This window comes from Grampus griseus (assembly GCF_964374135.1).
Source record: "Grampus griseus genome assembly, chromosome: 13".
Taxonomy (NCBI): Eukaryota; Metazoa; Chordata; class Mammalia; order Artiodactyla; family Delphinidae; genus Grampus; species Grampus griseus.
In genome coordinates this window covers 62,277,439-62,295,860 of record NC_139007.1, presented here as the reverse complement: position 1 = coordinate 62,295,860, position 18,422 = coordinate 62,277,439, and the positions used below count along the sequence as shown (strand labels likewise).

Here is an 18,422-nt window from a genome sequence, read left to right as displayed (position 1 = left end):
ACCGCACTCCGGGTGGCCAGGGCGCACCGCACCCCGAGAGGGGCGCCCTTGAGTCGCGCCGCGGCGCAGGTTCGCTAGCCGACTTGTCCGCCCGCCAAGAAAAGGAAGCGCTGTCTCTTCCCGCTCAACCCGGTTCCCCACCCCTTGTACTCTACACCCTGCAGCGGGCGAGCGGCGCGGCCACGGAGGCGCCGAGGAGGGGCGAGCCGCCGCCGGGCAGCGGCGTCCCTTCGGGGGAGAGGGCGCCGGAGAGGAGGCGGCGGCGCGGCGCGACACGGGATGGCAGCTGCTTAGCCCGGCGCGCGCGGAGCAGCCCCGAGCTGTGGCTGGCCAGACGGTGCGGCTGGGCGGGGGACGCCGCCGCCACTGCAGCCCGGCCAGGAGAGATGAGCGCGGAGGCGGGCGAGGGCATCACTTTCTCTGTGCCACCCTTGGCCGAGGGCGGCAGCTACCGGAGGGGAGGAGCGGCGGCGGCCGCCGAGGGCGAGGAGAACCAGCTGCCGCCGCCGCCACCGGGCAGCTTCTGGAACATGGAGAGTGCCGCCGCCCCTGGTGTTGCGTGTCCCAGTGCCACCCCCGGGAGCAGCGCCACCCGGTGCCGGGGCAACTCTGGTGGCGGAGGAGGCCGACGGACCACGGTGGCATATGTCATCAACGAAGCGAGCCAGGGGCAGCTGGTGGTGGCCGAGAGCGAGGCCCTGCAGTGCCTGCGGCAGGCGTGCGAGACGGTGGGCGCCACCCTGGAGACCCTGCATTTCGGGAAACTGGACTTTGGGGAAACTGCGGTGTTGGACCGTTTTTACAATGCAGGTGCGTGTGCAACCCCTTCCCCATCCGCCGCGGTCAGGGTTCACTTTTTCCCAGGCCACCGCAGGGGGAAAAATGTTTTTTGTTTTCTTTCCTGGGCAGGAAAAAACAATTTCTGGGCAGCAATCGTGCTTCCTACTTATTTACTTCTTGCCCCATCTTAGAGGCAGCGAGCCGCGCTGCGTGACTGCTCCGGGCGGCCTCTCGCAGCTCTGGGGAGAGTGTATTTGTGCGAGAGTCTGACTGCCCAGCCACCAGGAGCCCGGGGTGCGTGTGGTCCTCTTAAAGAACTTCTGATCTCGTGCATTGCGAGATATTTGCCCCAGTCAGCCTTTTCTACATTTAGTGTTTTGGTTTCTGTTCTGTTAGGTTTGGCCCACATTTTCCTTCTGTATATACCTGTGCCTGTTTTAGATGATGTCCTCATTTTTTCTGTGTACTTTTGAGAGTACAGAAATCATGACTTCTGCCACTCAGCCAGCTGCAGGCAGAGTGGATCTGTATGAATTTGCATGTTATGTCATGATCTTCCCAGCTCCCTTAACCTTAAGTTTAGTGGTTTGATTTCCCATCTCTTACCAGTTTGAAGTTTCAAGTAATTACTTCCAAAAGCAACTTTGTAATTTACACTAAACTTGTATGATATCTTTGTTAGGATTTTGGTGAAAGAACCAAGGCCTGTTTTTTATTACTCCATATGCCCTGATGGGCTGGAAAGTATATAATTTTTTGTTTGTTTGTTTGTTTGTTTTGTTTTTTGTGGTACGCGGGCCTCTCACTGTTGTGGCCTCTCCCGTTGCGGAGCACAGGCTCCGGATGCGCAGGCTCAGCGGCCATGGCTCATGGGCCCAGCTGCTCCGCGGCACGTGGGATCTTCCTGGACCGGGGCACAAACCCGTGTCCCCTGCATCGGCAGGCGGACTCTCAACCACTGCGTCACCAGGGAAGCCCCTGGAAAGTATATAATTTTAACATTGTTTAAAACACTGATATGCTATTTTAATAACTAAGATTAGATTGGCCATTAAAGTGTGCCCATTAAAGTGGTTGCTAGAATAATTCATGAAAAAAAAATCTTTTCAACCTATTACAGATTTCAGAAAGTGTCACTGCAATTCAAGTGACTGCAGCAATTTGCTATCTGTTAGCAAATGTTAGGGATGAAAGCATGTTATTGAAATTAACCTTTAGCACCCTGTACAACCAATGTTGAGGATATATACGTATTTATTTTTTTTATAAGTGGGGGCATAAAATTTGATTTAATGGTGGTTTCAAGCAATAAGGTTCTTGCATTTGTGATCACATAGAAGGTTTTATAATCCAATCTTGTTTCCAGTTCTAATTCTCTTCAGTCTTTCAAAACACCTGAAGTAGGCTTGTGTCTGTCTTGGAATTCAGCCAAAGCTGAATATTTTAAGAACAAGAAGAACTTCATGTTAAGGAAGCCAGACTAAATAAACTAGGACTTTGGTTCGGGTGTATTTTACAGTCTTGGTCTTCATAACTGGACATGAGTATAATATATTTTAGGTTGGTTCTTTGTGTGGCTTGCTTTTCTAAACAAGAAATATAACTTTTCTAAAAATTACAGCACTTTTATTTTTGGATTATAATTTAGAAGAAGTTTCAAAGAACTGAAAGGTATGTGAGGAAAACACCCAGTGAAATAATAAGTCTGTTTTTATTGCATTGATAGATTGGGTATTTTTTATAAAAGTAATCTTAAATTCTAAGCTAATTTGCAAGAGTTTCCTAACAAGGCTCACGTACTGTTTATTCTCCAAATACTGTCTCTGGGAAAGGGAGAGAGAAAGATTAGAAGGGACCAGACATTTGAAATGTATCTCATTTAATCCTCCAAACAAGCCTGTAAGAAAGTACTTAGCATCCTTCTTAGATGAGAAAACCAAGGGGTCCATCACTGGCCCAAGGTCATAGGTAACAACTGGTTAATGGAGGATTTCACTTTGGGTGCCTGATTCTAAAAAGTCCGGCTTCGCCCTTGCTATCTGCATTTAGCTGGGCTAATTTACTCTCAGAATCAAGAGAGGGAAGCATCAAACTCATGTGGCAGAGAGCTGGCAGGGACCTTATGAGCCATCTTGGTGCAATGTGGAATAGTGGGGAGGAGGACACGCTCTAGGAAAACCAGTGTTTCCGGGCCAGCTCTGTCCCATCCCACTGCTTTGTTCAACCTGGGCAGGCCCCAGTTTCACCCCTGCCTGTGACATGATCTCTGAGCTTCCTCATTCAGCATGAAGATGTTGAAGATGTGACCGAATAAGGATGGTATCAGTTTTGTCCAAACCCTTTGTTTTTCTAAACTGAGGGCGGCCAAGTTAGATAGTAGTAGAACTTGACTTCTGATTTCTAAGAGAGTGCTTGCTCGTCCTCTACCAGGGTTCAGCAGATTTTTCTGTAAAGGGCCAGATGGCATAAACATTTTAGACTTTGCAGGAGGTGTCTCTCACAACTCGTCAACTCTGCAGGTATTACTCAGGAGGACCTAAACAAATCATCGTGGCTGTATTCCAGTAAAACTTTGTTAATGGACACTGAAATTTAAATTTCATGTAATTCACAAAGTATTATTCTTTTTTGATGTTCTTCCCCCAACCATTTAAAAATGGAAAAACCAATCTTAGCTTGCAGGCCTTACAAAAACAGGCCTGGCAAGGTTTTGGCCCCATGCTGACCATTGCTCTACATCCACTACCTCCGCTCGAAAGTTGAACCATTATGATATAGTGGAAAGAACATCATCCCTCAAGTTCCATCTGAGTTTTCATCCTGGCTCTGCTCTGGACCACATAATTGTGAGTGAGGCCCTTTGTCTCCTTCAGCGGCCTATAAAACTGACCAAGGATGGAAGTAGAGGGGGAGATTGAAGAAAATTTCTAAGATTCCCTCATGTAATCCTGTGAGTTTGAAAAGGGAAGGCAGCAGGGTGTGCGGGGACAGAGCATTGGAACAAGAGTTTCAACATCTAGATCTGGTCCTGGTTCTTCTCTAATTTGGAGCAAGTAATTTAAAATCTCAGAGAAGGGTTGTAATAATTGGGTTCTAAGATTCCTTCCAGCCCTCAAATTCTGAACCTTAAAATTGTGACAGTATTGATTAAAAAATGAATCACTTCAGTCCACAGAGATGAATGAACTGCTTGTATTAATATCTAGCATGTTGCCACCTCCAGGAGATCAGGGTCCGTGAGAAGCGCAGATTCATGTCCTGGTTGTGAGGGTCTACACGGAATGCCTTGGGCTTCCAGGAAATAGCCTCTAGAATCAAACTGGGGAGTGGGGTTCAGAGGTGACCCCAATCTGCAATAGAATGGTAAGCAAGAGGGACTTAACAAGGGCCTCAACATTTCAAAGGGAATGTTGGTGTTCGAACAGCTCAGCTTAATGGAATGAATAAGAACTTAAAGCTTGGTTACATTTTTAGAAGCTTCCGCTATCTTTGTGTACTGGTATCTTTCTAAAGGATAGATTGCAGTTAAAGGTTTTCACTGATTTTTCCCTATTTGATTATCGTTCAACTGTAATCGAGTTTGTTCTTTGACTACACTTGTCATTCTCTCTTTCATTCCCGTTCTGAGAGGAAACTAATGTTCTATCAAAGATTTTATGAAAATTCATTGTACTTACACATACAATACTGTCACTCAGAGATGGCAGTTGCCAGGCTAACAACACCCCTTCCCAGCTCCCTGCATTGCAGGCAGTAAATTTCTGTGAAAGCTAAGATATGTCAGCGATACAGATGTTAGTGATGCAGAACTATTCCATTCAGGTAGACAGACCCCAACTGGCAGGGTCTCAACATTTTTAAAAAAATGAACATTAGTTTTGTGAAGTATGGCTGGTATAGGCTTTGTTATTCCCCTGCTTTGCTTATGGAAAAACTGAACCATAAAGAAGTTATATTCGTTTATTCAGGCTAAATGATTCAAGGTTGCTGCTTAGATCCAGGAGCACACTTTTTCTTAGAAATAGTATTATAGATGGTGGTTAAATTTGGGACTAGACTATAAGAAGCCTTGTTAATTCAGTGTACTTGAAGTGTGAACCCCATTTATCTGTTTAAACATTCAGGAAATTATGTTCCTGCCAACCTAAAACTGGGACTTTTTTAAACAATTAATTATTTAACTTATTTTTGGCTGCGTTGGGTCTTCGTTGCTGCGCGTGGGCTTTCTCTGGTTGTGGTGAGCGGGACTACTCTTCGTTGTGGTGCGCGGGCTTCTCATTGCGGTGGCTTCTCTTGTTGCGGAGCACAGGCTCTAGGCACGTGGGCTTCAGTAGTTGTGGCACGAGGGTGCAGTAGTTGTGGTTCGCGGGCTCTAGAGCTCAGGCTCAGTAGTTGTGGCGCACGGGCTTAGTTGCTCCACAGCATGTGGGATCTTCCCAGACCAGGGCTCGAACCCGTGTCTCCTGCATTGGCAAGCAGATTCTTAACCACTGCGCCACCAGGGAAGTCCTGAAACTGGGACTTTGAATACATCTTTCCCTGTGCTAGAATCAGGAACTTTTGCGTTCATCTAGCTTCTGGTAGCATCCTGGCTGAATGTACGAGCATCACTTTGGATTGGTGGTGTTGAGAAGAGGGGCTCTGCTGAGGCAGGGGACAAAGGAAGGATTGGGTGGCTTTAGGGAGAGGAGGAAGCCTGGGCAGGGACTGAGGAGGAAGGATGCTCAGCGAAGGAGGAAGTGATACGGCAGGGGATCCGTAAACACTTTCACCTTCGTCCCCTCCAAACCTATTTATGGGGCTTGACTTCCAGCTGATGTAAGACCCAGGGACAGTGCTCTGCTCAAGGCCACCTCACTCCCTCTCGGGGGGCTCAGGAGTGGATGGCTGCCTGCTTCCCCTTTCCTTGCCCCTAGCCAGAACTTCTCCTGGCCTTTCTCTTAGGCAGGCTCTCTGTATTGCAATCTCTTACTCAGCCTTTCACCCATTAGCAACAGTGGGTAACAGGAAGGAAACACATGGAGGCTGAAATTTTAAGAACTTAGCCTTTATATTTTCATCTCTATAGTGTTCCCGCCTTACTTGGGTTTGTGATAAAAGTCACCCATTTGGGCCATGTCACTGGACAGGCATCTGAACTTTCTGGGTTTGGTTCCACTTGCTTCCAGCACAGCTCCTTAGGACTTCCAGTCTTATTTGATAACAAAACAAAAGCAAACATAACCTTTGTCTCCTGTCTATCTCAGACTGAGAAGTTCCTGAGAATCTTCCAGCCCACTTCTGCATTTTCTACTTTTAACTGCAGTGAGGCTTTCTTATATACTGTCTCATATACTTGGAGGGAGAAGTATACTTGGGTGGCGTCAGTATTTCCTAAATATTGGTTCCCATGAACCGGTTTAAAAAAATTGAAGACTGACATGAGTTTGTCAACATTTTATCTTCCCAGGTAAGTGTATTATAAAGAGAGAAAAAGAAAACTTGACAACCAGCCAGCTACTGCCATGACTTCTTAAAAAGAAAACACATTTTTTTATGTTGAATTAGGGAAGGCATAACCTTAAATAATAGCTTTTTGCATACAGTAAATGTGTGGAAAAACGCATTATTTATTATTCTTTTTCCCATTTCACCATGATGGATGAAAACTTTATCGTGCCAATTAACAGAGCAGTGTTTGAGAACCTCTAGTCTAAACCACCTTATAGCCCCTTCCTACCTCATCACTGCTTCTTCACCCAAGAAACAAGCCTTAGCAAAATTATCAAAAGAGCAAACATAGGCAAACTCATAAAGAAAAAGTCTAGTTTAGGAAGGGATTAAAAAAATATCCCAGTAGAGGCCCACTCATGGTTTTTCTCTGGGTTGTTGACTTTTTGCTGGCATATCATTGCCTGCCTCCTGTGAGCTCAGAACACTGTGCTTCCTCTTGCTTTCTTGGAGGCAAAGTTAAAATTTTCCAAAAAGAGCTTTACTAGAAAATTGGAAAAAAGCAAAACGAAAAACAAAACTCCAAAGCACAAAAATAACATTTGTTTTTAGAGCACCCATTTCTCATCCCAGATAGTCAACTGCAGCTTGTCCCCACTGGTCCTGCTTCCCAGGCTCCTGGGATCCTGGTTTCTTGTTTCAGTTTGGTTGCCTTTTGTCTGCTTCCTATGTTCATCAGTTGATAGTTCAAGTTGGTTCCACCTCTAGGTGAAGCCTAATTATAGGCTCACAACTTGGCCTTGTCTCACCAGTGGCCGTGGCTGGTGCCAGCCTTCTGGGAGTTCTCTGCTACAAGTCAGTTCCCCTCTGGTGGCTGCAGGGACTGTCCCTTGCTTCCTGTTTTGGAGGCCTGGTTAGAGGCCCGTTCAGTTCCTGTTTCTGGTTTGCAGGATAAAATTGGTTCACTGCTTCTTTGTGGAGCAGTGGGAGGTTGACAAGCACAAAGCCCAGTGAATGTGCGAGTTTCCACCAACAGGTACCAACTGGTTTTGCTTTGCAAGTAGTTGCCCTAAGCGGACCCTTCAAACAGCACTCCGCTCTGCCTGAGGCAAGGTGAGAGTTGAGACTATAGTAAATGAGGTGGGAGTGGGCAGTGTTGCAGGAACTACAGCTGTGTGAGTATCAGGAAGAAACCGGTAACCAACAGCCTTGGGAAAGGTATATCTTGAGAAAACAGCCTCACTGTCCCATAAACTGGATATAGATATGTGGGGAAACTGGCTGTTTAAGAAAGCTACCCCTTATTTTCAGGGAGCAAAATTAGATTTGCAAATTTTATTAGTGTCATAAAAGAAAAATAGGAAAGCAAAGCAAAATTATAATTTATTTTAAAATCCACTGGTGATTCTAATATGTTGACTTCTTTCATTGCTTTAATATATTGGCTTTTATCTCTGGCTGGAGATGTTGACTTAAGAAACTCATCAAGGGCTTCCCTGGTGGCGCAATAGTTGAGAATCCGCCTGCCAATGCAGGGGTTACGGGTTCGAGCCCTGGTCTGGGAGGATCCCACGTGCTGCAGAGCAGCTGGGCCCGTGCGCCACAGCTGCTGAGCCTGTGCTCTAGAGCCCGTGAACCACAACTACTGAGCCCACGTGCCGCAACTACTGAAGCCCGCGCGCCTAGGGCCCGTGCTCCGCAACAGGAGAAGCCACTGCAATGAGAAGCCTGCGCACAGCAACAAAGGGTAGCCCCCGCTCGCTGCAACTAGAGAAAATGTGCGCACAGTAACAAAGACCCAACGTGGCCAAAAATAAATAAATAAATAACTTTATTTATTTAAAAAAAAAAGAAACTCATCAAAATATGTGTCAGATTATTGGCGAAGGAGAGACGCTATGAGACAAAGCTGATTTTTAAAGTCTTGTCTAATTATTCCAAAAAAGTTGGAAAGTGAGTACTTACATCTTATGTTTTTTATTTTGTAATTTTGTTTTTTTCCAAAAGAAAACATAAAAACTAAAAGATACAGAACCCAGGCTACATTGTGGCAGTTTTCTTAGGGGGACACAGAAGAGAGGAGAAAAAATTTAAATGTTAACAGTGTCTTCTACTGAAAATCCTAGCAGAGCGGATCTGTGTAACTTGAATGCTTCAGAAGTTGCACAAGGTAACAGTAAACATTCCACAAGCAAACCATTTCTGTTACAGTAGGTAATCAACAATGGGCAAAGCAATTGCCTTTGGTATATGATTCATGCAGGAAGGAAGTTATATTTCTTTGTACAGCAAGGCTTTAAAAGAGGTTGTGACCAATTACATTAGTATTTTCCAATACTTTTAGTCTCTTCTAAGAACTCTTAAGAAACGGAAACATGGAGGAGAACTACTCTAGTGAATTATCAGTGGATGTCAGGCCATCTGACCACTGACTCCAAACCATATAAAACCAGGTATTTGCCTAAGCCAGAGAATTCTCTCTCCTTTCAAAATCTAAGTTACCCCTATTTCTTATTTAAAAATCATCCCCAAAGAATTAAGGAAACCCAGGCTATTACATGTCAAATACCTCTTGATATCACATTCAAGTTTTCTAATAAGTTCATTGTGACAAGTATCAGCTTAGAGCCAAGGCAACCCAGGACCAGGAGTGTGATTCCTGCTGTCCAGGGGCCACAGCGGCTTTTACCTCCAACTAGGTGTTTTCCAGTTTATAGTTGGGTCACACTGGGGCGTAGGTGATTTTATGTGGCTAAATCAGAATGATAATGTAAATGTATATTGTTCTATGCAATGGAGTCCTCTTTTGATTATCTTACTTGCTTCAGAAAACAAATAGATGTGGCAGTGTAGTCCTCTGTCTTTCACAGTTGAGGCAACTCCTCCTTGGAGAAGGGTATTTGACTTGGCCAGAATAAATCGACTGGTTGAGTAGGAAGTCGAACTCACCTCTTCTGAATCCCAAATAATCCAGGCTTTTCCCCAGTATACTACAGAGAAAACCATGAAAAAACCAGTAAGATAATAAAATTGGTTCAAAGGATAATTTGAAGAGCAGATACTACACACACATACACACACACACACACACGCGCACGCACACAATCAGGAATGCTGCAATGAAATTACTGATAGATGCCAAACTGCTAATGTACTGTAAGGCAATTCTTTTTTTTTTTTTTTTAACATCTTTATTGGAGTATAATTGCTTTACAATGGTGTGTTAGTTTCTGCTTTACAACAAAGTGAATCAGTTATACATATACATATGTTCCCATATCTCTTCCCTCTTGCATCTCCCTCCCTCTCACCCTCCCTATCCCACCCCTCTAGGTGGTCACAAACCCCCTAGCTGATCTCCCTGTGCCATGCGGCTGCTTCCCACTAGCTATCCACCCTATGTTTGGTAGTGTATATATGTCCATGCCTCTCTCTCACTTTGTCACAGCTTACCCTTCCCCCTCCCCATATCCTCAAGTTCATGCTCTAGTAGGTCTGTGTCTTTATTCCCGTCCTAACCCTAGGCTCTTCATGACATTTTTTTCTTTTTAGATTCCATATATATGTGTTAGCATATGGTATTTGTTTTTCTCTTTCTGACTTACTTCACTCTGTATGACAGACTCCAGGTCCATCCACCTCACTACAAGTAACTCAATTTTGTTTCTTTTTACGGTTGAGTAATATTCCATTGTATATATGTGCCACATCTTCTTTATCCATTCATCTGTTGATGGACACTTAAATTGCTTCCATGTCCTGGCTATTGTAAACAGAGCTGCAATGAACATTTTGGTACATGACTCTTTTTGAATTATGGTTTTCTCAGGGTATATGCCCAGTAGTGGGATTGCTGGGTCGTATGGTAGTTCTATTTTTAGTTTTTTAAGGAACCTCCATATTGTTCTCCATAGTGGCTGTATCAATTTACCTTCCCACCAATAGTGCAAGAGTGTTCCCTTTTCTCCACACCCTCTCCAGCATTTATTGTCTCTAGATTTTTTGATGATGGCCATTCTGACCGGCGTGAGATGATATCTCACTGTAGTTTTGATTTGCATTTCTCTAATGATTAATGATGTTGAGCATTCTTTCATGTGTTTGTTGGCAATCTGTATGTCTTCTTTGGAGAAATGTCTATTTAGGTCTTCTGCCCATTTTTGGATTGGGTTGCTTGTTTTTTTGTTATTGAACTGCATGAGCTGCTTATAAATTTTGGAGATTAATCCTTTGTCAGTTGCTTCATTTTCTCCCATTCTGAGGGTTGTCTTTTGGTGTTGTTTATGGTTTCCTTTGCTGTGCAAAAGCCTTTAAGTTTCATTAGGTCCCATTTGTTTATTTTTGATTTTATTTCCATTTCTCTAGGAGGTGGGTCAAAAAGGATCTTGCTGTGATTTATGTCATAGAGTGTTCTTGTAAGGCAAGTCTATAAGTATAAATGTTGGAGTCATCTATTCTATAAGGTGGAAATCAATTGTATCTCTACCAAAGAATATTCATTTGTATCGCTGTGGACAAGTATTATTTGCATTACTATCAGTTTTATACAACTTAACGTTTATCCCAAAAGCATTATAAAATGGTTTTATCACTAGAAAGACAGTCAAAGGTGCTTTTTTTTTTTTTTAAATCAGATAGTTCCCAGAGGGTGCCTTGACCAGAAACAAGTCAGAAATACACCAGTGTGTTGCTTGCAGTGTCTGCAAACCCAGCTTCATTCATATACTAGGAAATCATCATTACTAACAGGAACTTCAGTAGTCTAGATCACTCCAAACAGGTTTATTTTTTGGAGGGAAAAAATGCATATAATATTTTAGAGGGCTGGCAAATTGCTCTAAGACTCCACACACCAAATATGTTACTTTGATCTTGTAATTTAAGGCAAGTCATACGCAAATGAACACCATGTGTTACTGAGTGCCAGGTGCCGTGCCAGTCACTCTACATGCCTGAACTTATTTAGTCTTTATGAGGCAGATAATACCAGTGGATCAGTTTCACACATGGGGAAACTGAGACCCTGCAGAGTTATCCACTTTCCCAGTGCCACTTGGTAGAACCAAGTTTTGAACCTAAGACTGTCTGATCCCAGAATCTGTTCATTTATAATTATGCTCTCCTGTCTGCTAGAAATAAATCTTCTGTTTGAGAACATTTAAATTACAGTCTTCTCATCAGTAGACATTTGTTGACTACTTAAAATCTGCAAGATTTCTTCCTAAGGTCTGCACAGAATTATGTTAAGAGTGCAATTTCTGCCTTTTATGGTCTTACAGTCTGCCCATTGAATTCAACAATTTAATAAATAATTATTGGGAGCCTACCACATGCAAGGTGATGCTCTAAGTAGTGAATAAGTGAAACATCCAAGGAAATTTTTTTAAGGACTTCACAATATGGATGATTTCATTAAACTGGACACATGAGAACAATGTTCATTACTGCTATAACAGATGTGAAAATGCATTGAAAATAATAATCTTACACACCTGTAAACTACGTGTTAGGCTCTTCACTTTATTTTTATATGAAATCAGTATCATGTTCCAAAATTATTTAAATAAATACCCAGATTTTATTAAAAACCTTTAAGGTCTTTTATAAATTTTGACAAAATCTATTAAATTGACTTCAAGGAAGAATTTTTTTATATAATGACTCATAGAAACAAGTGGAGCTATTACTTGAGACTTAGAATCTTTTTTCTTATATACTGTTTCTACAGTAGTGGAATTTGATCTGTATTTAAATTCTCTTGTATTAATCCTTTCAGTTTGTGAAAAAAATTGAGGCTATTTTAGGTAATTGCAACATGCCAACAATGTAGTATCAGTTTAGGATTCCTTAGGCATATAGTCCATGATAAAATTGTGTTACTTGCTTGTTGATAATGCCTGGGGCCTATGTATGGTCCTTGGTTGACAGAGAATAGTCAGCTTGAATGCCAAGTTACTGAGTGGCTGGACAAGAATGAAGATAGTAAACAAACAAACAAAATTCCATTTAGAGAATGGAATCTAAATGGCAGACACGTATTAGATACCTTGTTGATGCTTGCAGAACCAGATCTGTGTTATGGTATACATAAAAATGACTAAGGTTGAAATCTGGGCGACCTTTGAACTTTCCAAGCAACATTATGAATGTACACTTTATGTAACCTTTCTAATTCTTTTTTTAATGTTTATTTATATATTTATTTATTTATTTTTGTCTGCGTTGGGTCTTCGATGCTGCATGTGGGCTTTCTTTAGTTGCGGTGCGCAGGCTTCTCATTGCAGTGGCTTCTCTTGTTTCAGAGCATGGGCTCTAGGCACGCGGGCTCAGTAGTTGTGGCTCACAGCCTCAGTAGTTGTGGTGCACGGCTTAGTTGCTCCATGGCATGTGGGATCTTCCCAGACCAGGGCTTGGACCTGTGTCCCCTGCCTTGGCAGGCGGATTCTTAACCACTGCACCACCAGGGAAGTCCTCTAATTATTTTTGAGTCACATACATACAGTTGATGTATGTTAGTTCTACCAAGACAATTTCTAGATTTTTAGGAATTGGTCTTGGGAAACTAGCTTTGGTTGATCCAGTGAAAATTCAGATCTTTGGATCTAGATAGTCGGATTTTAGCCTTTCAAAACTAACTCTTGGGGGCTTCCCTGGTGGCGCAGTGGTTGAGAGTCCGCCTGCCGATGCAGGGGACACGGGTTCGTGCCCCGGTCCGGGAAGATCCCACATGCCGCGGAGCGGCTGGGCCCGTGAGCCATGGCCGCTGAGCCTGCGCGTCCGGAGCCTGTGCTCCACAACGGGGGAGGCCACAACAGTGAGAGGCCCGCGTACCGCAAAAAAAAAAAAAAGAAAAAAAAAAAAAAACAACTAACTTGGTCAGTTTACTGTTTACTATTTATATACACTCAGAGTAAGAAAAGATTTCTAGACTATGTAGAGTGGCAGAGTCTGGCTTTAAAACCTAATGTATGTGTGTGTGTGTGTGTGTGTGTGTGTGTGTGTGTGTGTGTGTGTTGCAAAACAGAGTTGGGGTGTAAGTTGCTTGGCTTGATCTAGTGAAATTCGAGAACAATGCTGTAGCTTGCACGTGAGTTACGACAATAGTTGGCCTAACTTTTCTTGCCCAGCAACTTAGTGCTGCCAATAGTTTACGGGCTTAAAGTACACTTGGCAGTTGGTAAATCTGAAATAAAGTTGGAAAGGAAATGCTAGCCTAGACTCTTAATAGAGTCCTAGACTCTTCTTTCCTTTATAACTCAGTAGTGTAGAACATTTATTTGATCATTAAATATGCCACATGAGTGGGTTACCCAAGGGCTGATCCTGCTGTGTTTACTAGTGTCAACCTGCAAATCTGCATTTGTGTTGTTTCCAATGTCTAAAATTAAGGGTTGTCAGCATTATGAAATCTTTGCACAGTCAGCTCTGCTTTTGACTTAACATTTAATTTCCAGGAGTACTTTGTTAGTGTTTCCTGGTCCATATAGCATGTATTCAAATGAGTGACGCACTTGGTCATAAGTTTTTATTTGGATTGATTTATGTCACACCAAGGTATAAGTGACAAAAGTTCATATTTATCACGAACATAGTATGTTTCCAAATCTCACTTTTTAAGGTTCTTTTGAAGAAATGAGTTAGATGCAAAGATGGACTAGTGAAGAAGTAAATTGCAGGAGCGTTTCCAAGCTGCTAACATGTAAATATTCATTAGCGTTCATTAATGACAGGGTTAAGGCTTGGTTTGCTTGGATTTACAGAAAGTTTAAAAGTCCAGACAGAATCCTGTTCTCGATTCTTTGTTTAAGGCAACAGAAGTCAGAAAAAAGGCAGACAAGAATTGTAGGTGACTGAGCTCAAGTAACCTCTGTGTAGTTTTATGGTTACATTTATAACTGTCGTTCGGTGCCCATTTATGAAATCTCGGAGAAGGTAAAACCTTGATAGCACGAGAGTGACACTTTTCTGTGTCAGCCAAATCTCTTATACACTTGGAACCAAAGTTAAGATATTGCTCTATCTCTCTGGTTTGCCTCCAACATTGAATCATATTTTCACTGTTTGGTGAAAGGGAGATAAGTAATGGAAAATTGCTACTTCACAATTTCCAAGCTGCTCAGAGCTCAGGACTCTGCGTTTAATAAAACTCTATTTTATTAAAGAAGCAGGTTTCATCTTGTTAAATATATAGTGAACATTCTTCGTGATTGATAATCTCTTGATTATCCAAGGCTGGTATCTTCTTCTTATTACCTCTTTCCATTCATTGTTAATCTTGGAATAGCCCAAGAGGGACTAGACACCATCCTTAGCAGCAAGTTTGTTCACACAAAAGCCATTGCCACTGTGTTGTGACACTGCTTGGGAATTTTGAACAAAATTGTACTATGATATTTATGTGTTGTCGTGCCTACATTTTCCCAGACCACCACTATTTAATAGGTTTGTGCTTTCCTATGAAAATATCATTAGACATGTTGGAATAAGTTTGCAGAGACAGATGTATGAAGCAGCCCTGATTTTTCTGTTTTCAAATTCCACTTTTTTGGGTTGGTTCTCCTTTATTTCTTTGCCAGGGGAGTAAGAGCATGTTCCCTAAACAGAGTTCTGTGCCAGAGGATAAGCCAACTTAATTTGAGACGATTTTCTAAGAGCATTAAAGGAGAAAAAAAAAAGCTATGATTGGAGAATCCGAGGCCCTAATCTGCTTTCAGTTTTCAGTTACCTGGTCTAAATTGTGAAAGCTCCACCTAAGACTTGAACTGGCCTATGAGCTTCTGATGACTTTATATTTAGTCTATGAGAATTACCTTCTCAAGTCTTTTAATTGTCTGCTTTAACCACAGAAGAAAGTATTGCCCAATATTTGAGCTATAATATGTGGTCACCAGGGAAATTCCTTCCTAAATCCAGCATATTGCATAGTTATTTATGAGCTGGAGCTTAGCATTCTTTTTTATTTAAGCTAAGAATAATCATGGAACTCTTTAACTTTCTATTTTTTAGCCCTTCTTTAAGATCTGTGTAATTTTTTATTGATGTTTATGTTAGTCTATCTGTTATCTCTTAAAATAATCTCTTAAGAACTATTAAATACATCTTAATTTGTTTACTTGATTCTTTGGAGTATATAAAGAAAACCTGTCACTCCGTAAGTGTTGCATCATATGGGAAATGACTAAGAAGGAACAACCGAAGAAGTCAAGTCCAATGTTAGAGGATAATGAGAAATCCTTTGTTAGAAAGGTCTGACATAGAAGAAGCAGTTTCGGGTACTATAAAGGATCGTTAAAGTATAATTCCATGTCTCTTTTCCTTGTCTGTCTTGTTTATCCTGCATCTCTAGTACCTAATACAGTGCTTGGCACTTAATAGGCACCTGATACGTATTGATGGATTGAATGAATGAATATTGCATTTTCCCTTAGTGGTGTTTATGAATTGATTTTGATATCTGTCTTTTCTACTTAAGTGTGAGTGAAGTTCCTAGGTGGCAAAGATCACATTTTATGGATCTTGACATCCCCCAGGTCTTCTGTATCTGTACTTGACCTATAGATCTGTGCTTGATCATGAAGTGGCCGCACTTACTGAATTCAGTGAAAATCAACCCTTCTGTTGAGGGGCTCACAGTCCAGTGCAGGAGACCAGCTATAAAGATAGAGTAGGGGCTTCCCTGGTGGCGCAGTGGTTGAGAGTCCATCTGCCGATGCAGGGGACACGGGTTCGTGCCCTAGTCCGGGAAGATCCCACAAGCTGCGGAGCGGCTGGGCCCGTGAGCTATGGCCGCTGAGCCTGCGCGTCGGGAGCCTGTGCTCCACAACAGGAGAGGCCACAACAGTGAGAGGCCCGCGTACCGCAAAAAAAAAAAAAAAAAAAAATAGAGTAGGCTATGCTGATTGCTGATTGCTAATTGCTATATTAGAAGTTTATTTAAAGTGCTTTGAGAACATAAGAGGGGAGTGTGGAGGAGGTTGGCTAAGGCTTTGGATAGAAGATGATATTTGAATTGGGTTTTGAAGGATAACAGTGAAAGCACTTATTACATGCCAGGCATTTTAAATTCTGAGAATAAGTGAGACTCCCCAAAAGAAAGAGGTAGAATAAAAAGAGGGCCTATGGTGGAACAGAGACAACACCAGCATTTAAAGATGGACAGAGGAAGGCATCAACTCGTGAGAAAGCAAAGTGGTCAAGAGGTAAGACAAGGGACGGGGGAAAGTTCAGAGAGTGGAAGAGAGAGGAAAAGAGTGAGCTAGCTGAGAGCGACAGGAAGAGGTCAGAAGTCAGTAAAGTTGGATGTTTCAGAGAAATAGCTGGACTTGGAGATTAGAAAGCCCCTGATAACTTTTGCCAGAGCAATTTCAGGAGAGTAGGTGGCGGTGGTTGTCTGGAATAGTGTCTTTGAGTGATTGCTGGTGAACAACAGGAGGCGTATGACCAAGAGTAGTTTTTAAAGAAGTGTGTTGCAAATGAACCCGTCTACGAAACAGACTCACAGACCTAGAGGACAGACTTGTGGTTGCCAACGGGGCGGGGCTGGGGGAGGGGTGGGCCGGGAGTTCGGGTTTTACAGCTGCAAACTGTTACATACAGCGTGGATAAACAACAAGGTCCTACTATCTAGCACAGGGAACTGTATTCGATATCCTGAGATAAACCATAATGGAAAAGAATATGAAAAAAGATGTATATATATGTATAACTGAATCACTTTGCTATACAGCAGAAATTAACACAACTTCATAAATCAACTATACTTCAATTTAAAAAAATAGATAAATAAAAATAATTTAAAAAAATAAACCAGTGTGTTGGTGAGAGAAGCAGAAAGAGAAGGCAGCTGCTGGCAGCAGTGTACCCTGCTCCCAGGCTAAGGGACCTTGCCTGGTCCTGCCGGTGTTTATGCCTTAGAGACACGATGAGGTCAGTAAGCCTTTGTGGGCTCAAGTATTATTTAACATTGTTTCTGGGGGAACGTGGAATACAAATTCCCAACCACCTTCTTCCAGAAAGAACTTCAGAGTGTGACCCTTTGTAAATGTACTTGTTTTCTTGGCTAATTGTAATTAGCTGAAAATAGAGTTGCTTTTCCTTGTGAAATTCTGTAACTTAGATAATAAATTTGAATTCACAGTGATACAGCTTAAGTTGAGTGTTCTTTACTGGTGGAACTCAGTTTACAGAAGTGTTGGACTTGTTCAGGAGGTGAAAGTGTTCACTAAGAAAATGGATAGCTCAGGCTAGGTAAGTTTTTCATTCTTTTCTCTCCAATGGCTGGATTTCATAGGTTTTTGAAGCTCAAAGAATAAGAACTGAGATCAAAAATGCTTTTGTTATTTCCTCAGCCACTTGAAACACTTCATTGCATATAACACTGGCCACTTTTAAGTAAAAATGATTCTTTCTTTAAAAGAGATCTTTTTTACTTAGTGCCATCTCACTTCGTAAACCTACACTGGAAACAAATTTTTTAAAAACTCTGACTGCTTTTTAGGCTTTCTTCACCTTAGGTTCCAGTCACTCCTGAGTGGAGAGCTGCTCTGACTACAGTACTGGTATAAACCCTGGATTACTTTGAAGGTGCTCTCACTACCAGACAGGCTCCTTCCCTTGTATTCTTTGTCTATTTGTCCATTCCAAAAGAAGCTCTCCCCCCTCAAAAAAAATCTTATCTGAATAGTTACTATTGCTTTACTGGCTTATCTTGGAATCATCTCCCTTCAGCCTTATCTTTTATGCATCCAGTGAAGGACACATGTGTCTGATGTTGACTCATGTTTCTGATGATACCCCCTTAGCTCTTTCGTGTAATACTTACTGGAGTAGGAGAGAGAAGGGACACATTTACTTAGAAACATTTGCTTAGAAACATTTCGTTTACCTAAGGATGACTTTACCAAGGATTAAGTTCTCTCTCTCTCTCTCTTTCTTTCTCCCTCTCTGTCTCTCTTTCTTCCTTTCTCTTTCTTTCCTTTAGTAAAAAACCATTACAGAGCCCAATCTTTTAAAAACTTGTTTCGAAAATCAGTTCTCAGGGTGAAACTTGAATTTTCTAAAAGAGCATTTCCAAAGAAAACATATTTTAAAATATTGGGTTGTCAAGATAGTACAGAATCTTCTAATAGTAATAATAATATTATTATTATTTGATAATAATAGTGGTAATTACAATAAATAAAAAGATTAGAGTAGAAAGGTTTAGTTGTACA

General features: G+C 42.0%; 1 protein-coding gene across 1 annotated transcript in view; it reads left to right on the top strand.

The window, feature by feature from the left end:
- Positions 1 to 386: 386 nt before the first annotated feature.
- Positions 387 to 18,422, top strand: part of MAP3K5 (mitogen-activated protein kinase kinase kinase 5) — a gene marked incomplete at its 5' end in the record, with an annotated part of 215,481 nt that continues 197,445 nt past the window's right edge. Inside the window, one exon of the mRNA XM_082668935.1 lies at positions 387 to 810. Coding sequence (XP_082525061.1) covers positions 387 to 810 — 424 coding nt within the window. The remainder of the gene's footprint in view (positions 811 to 18,422) is intronic.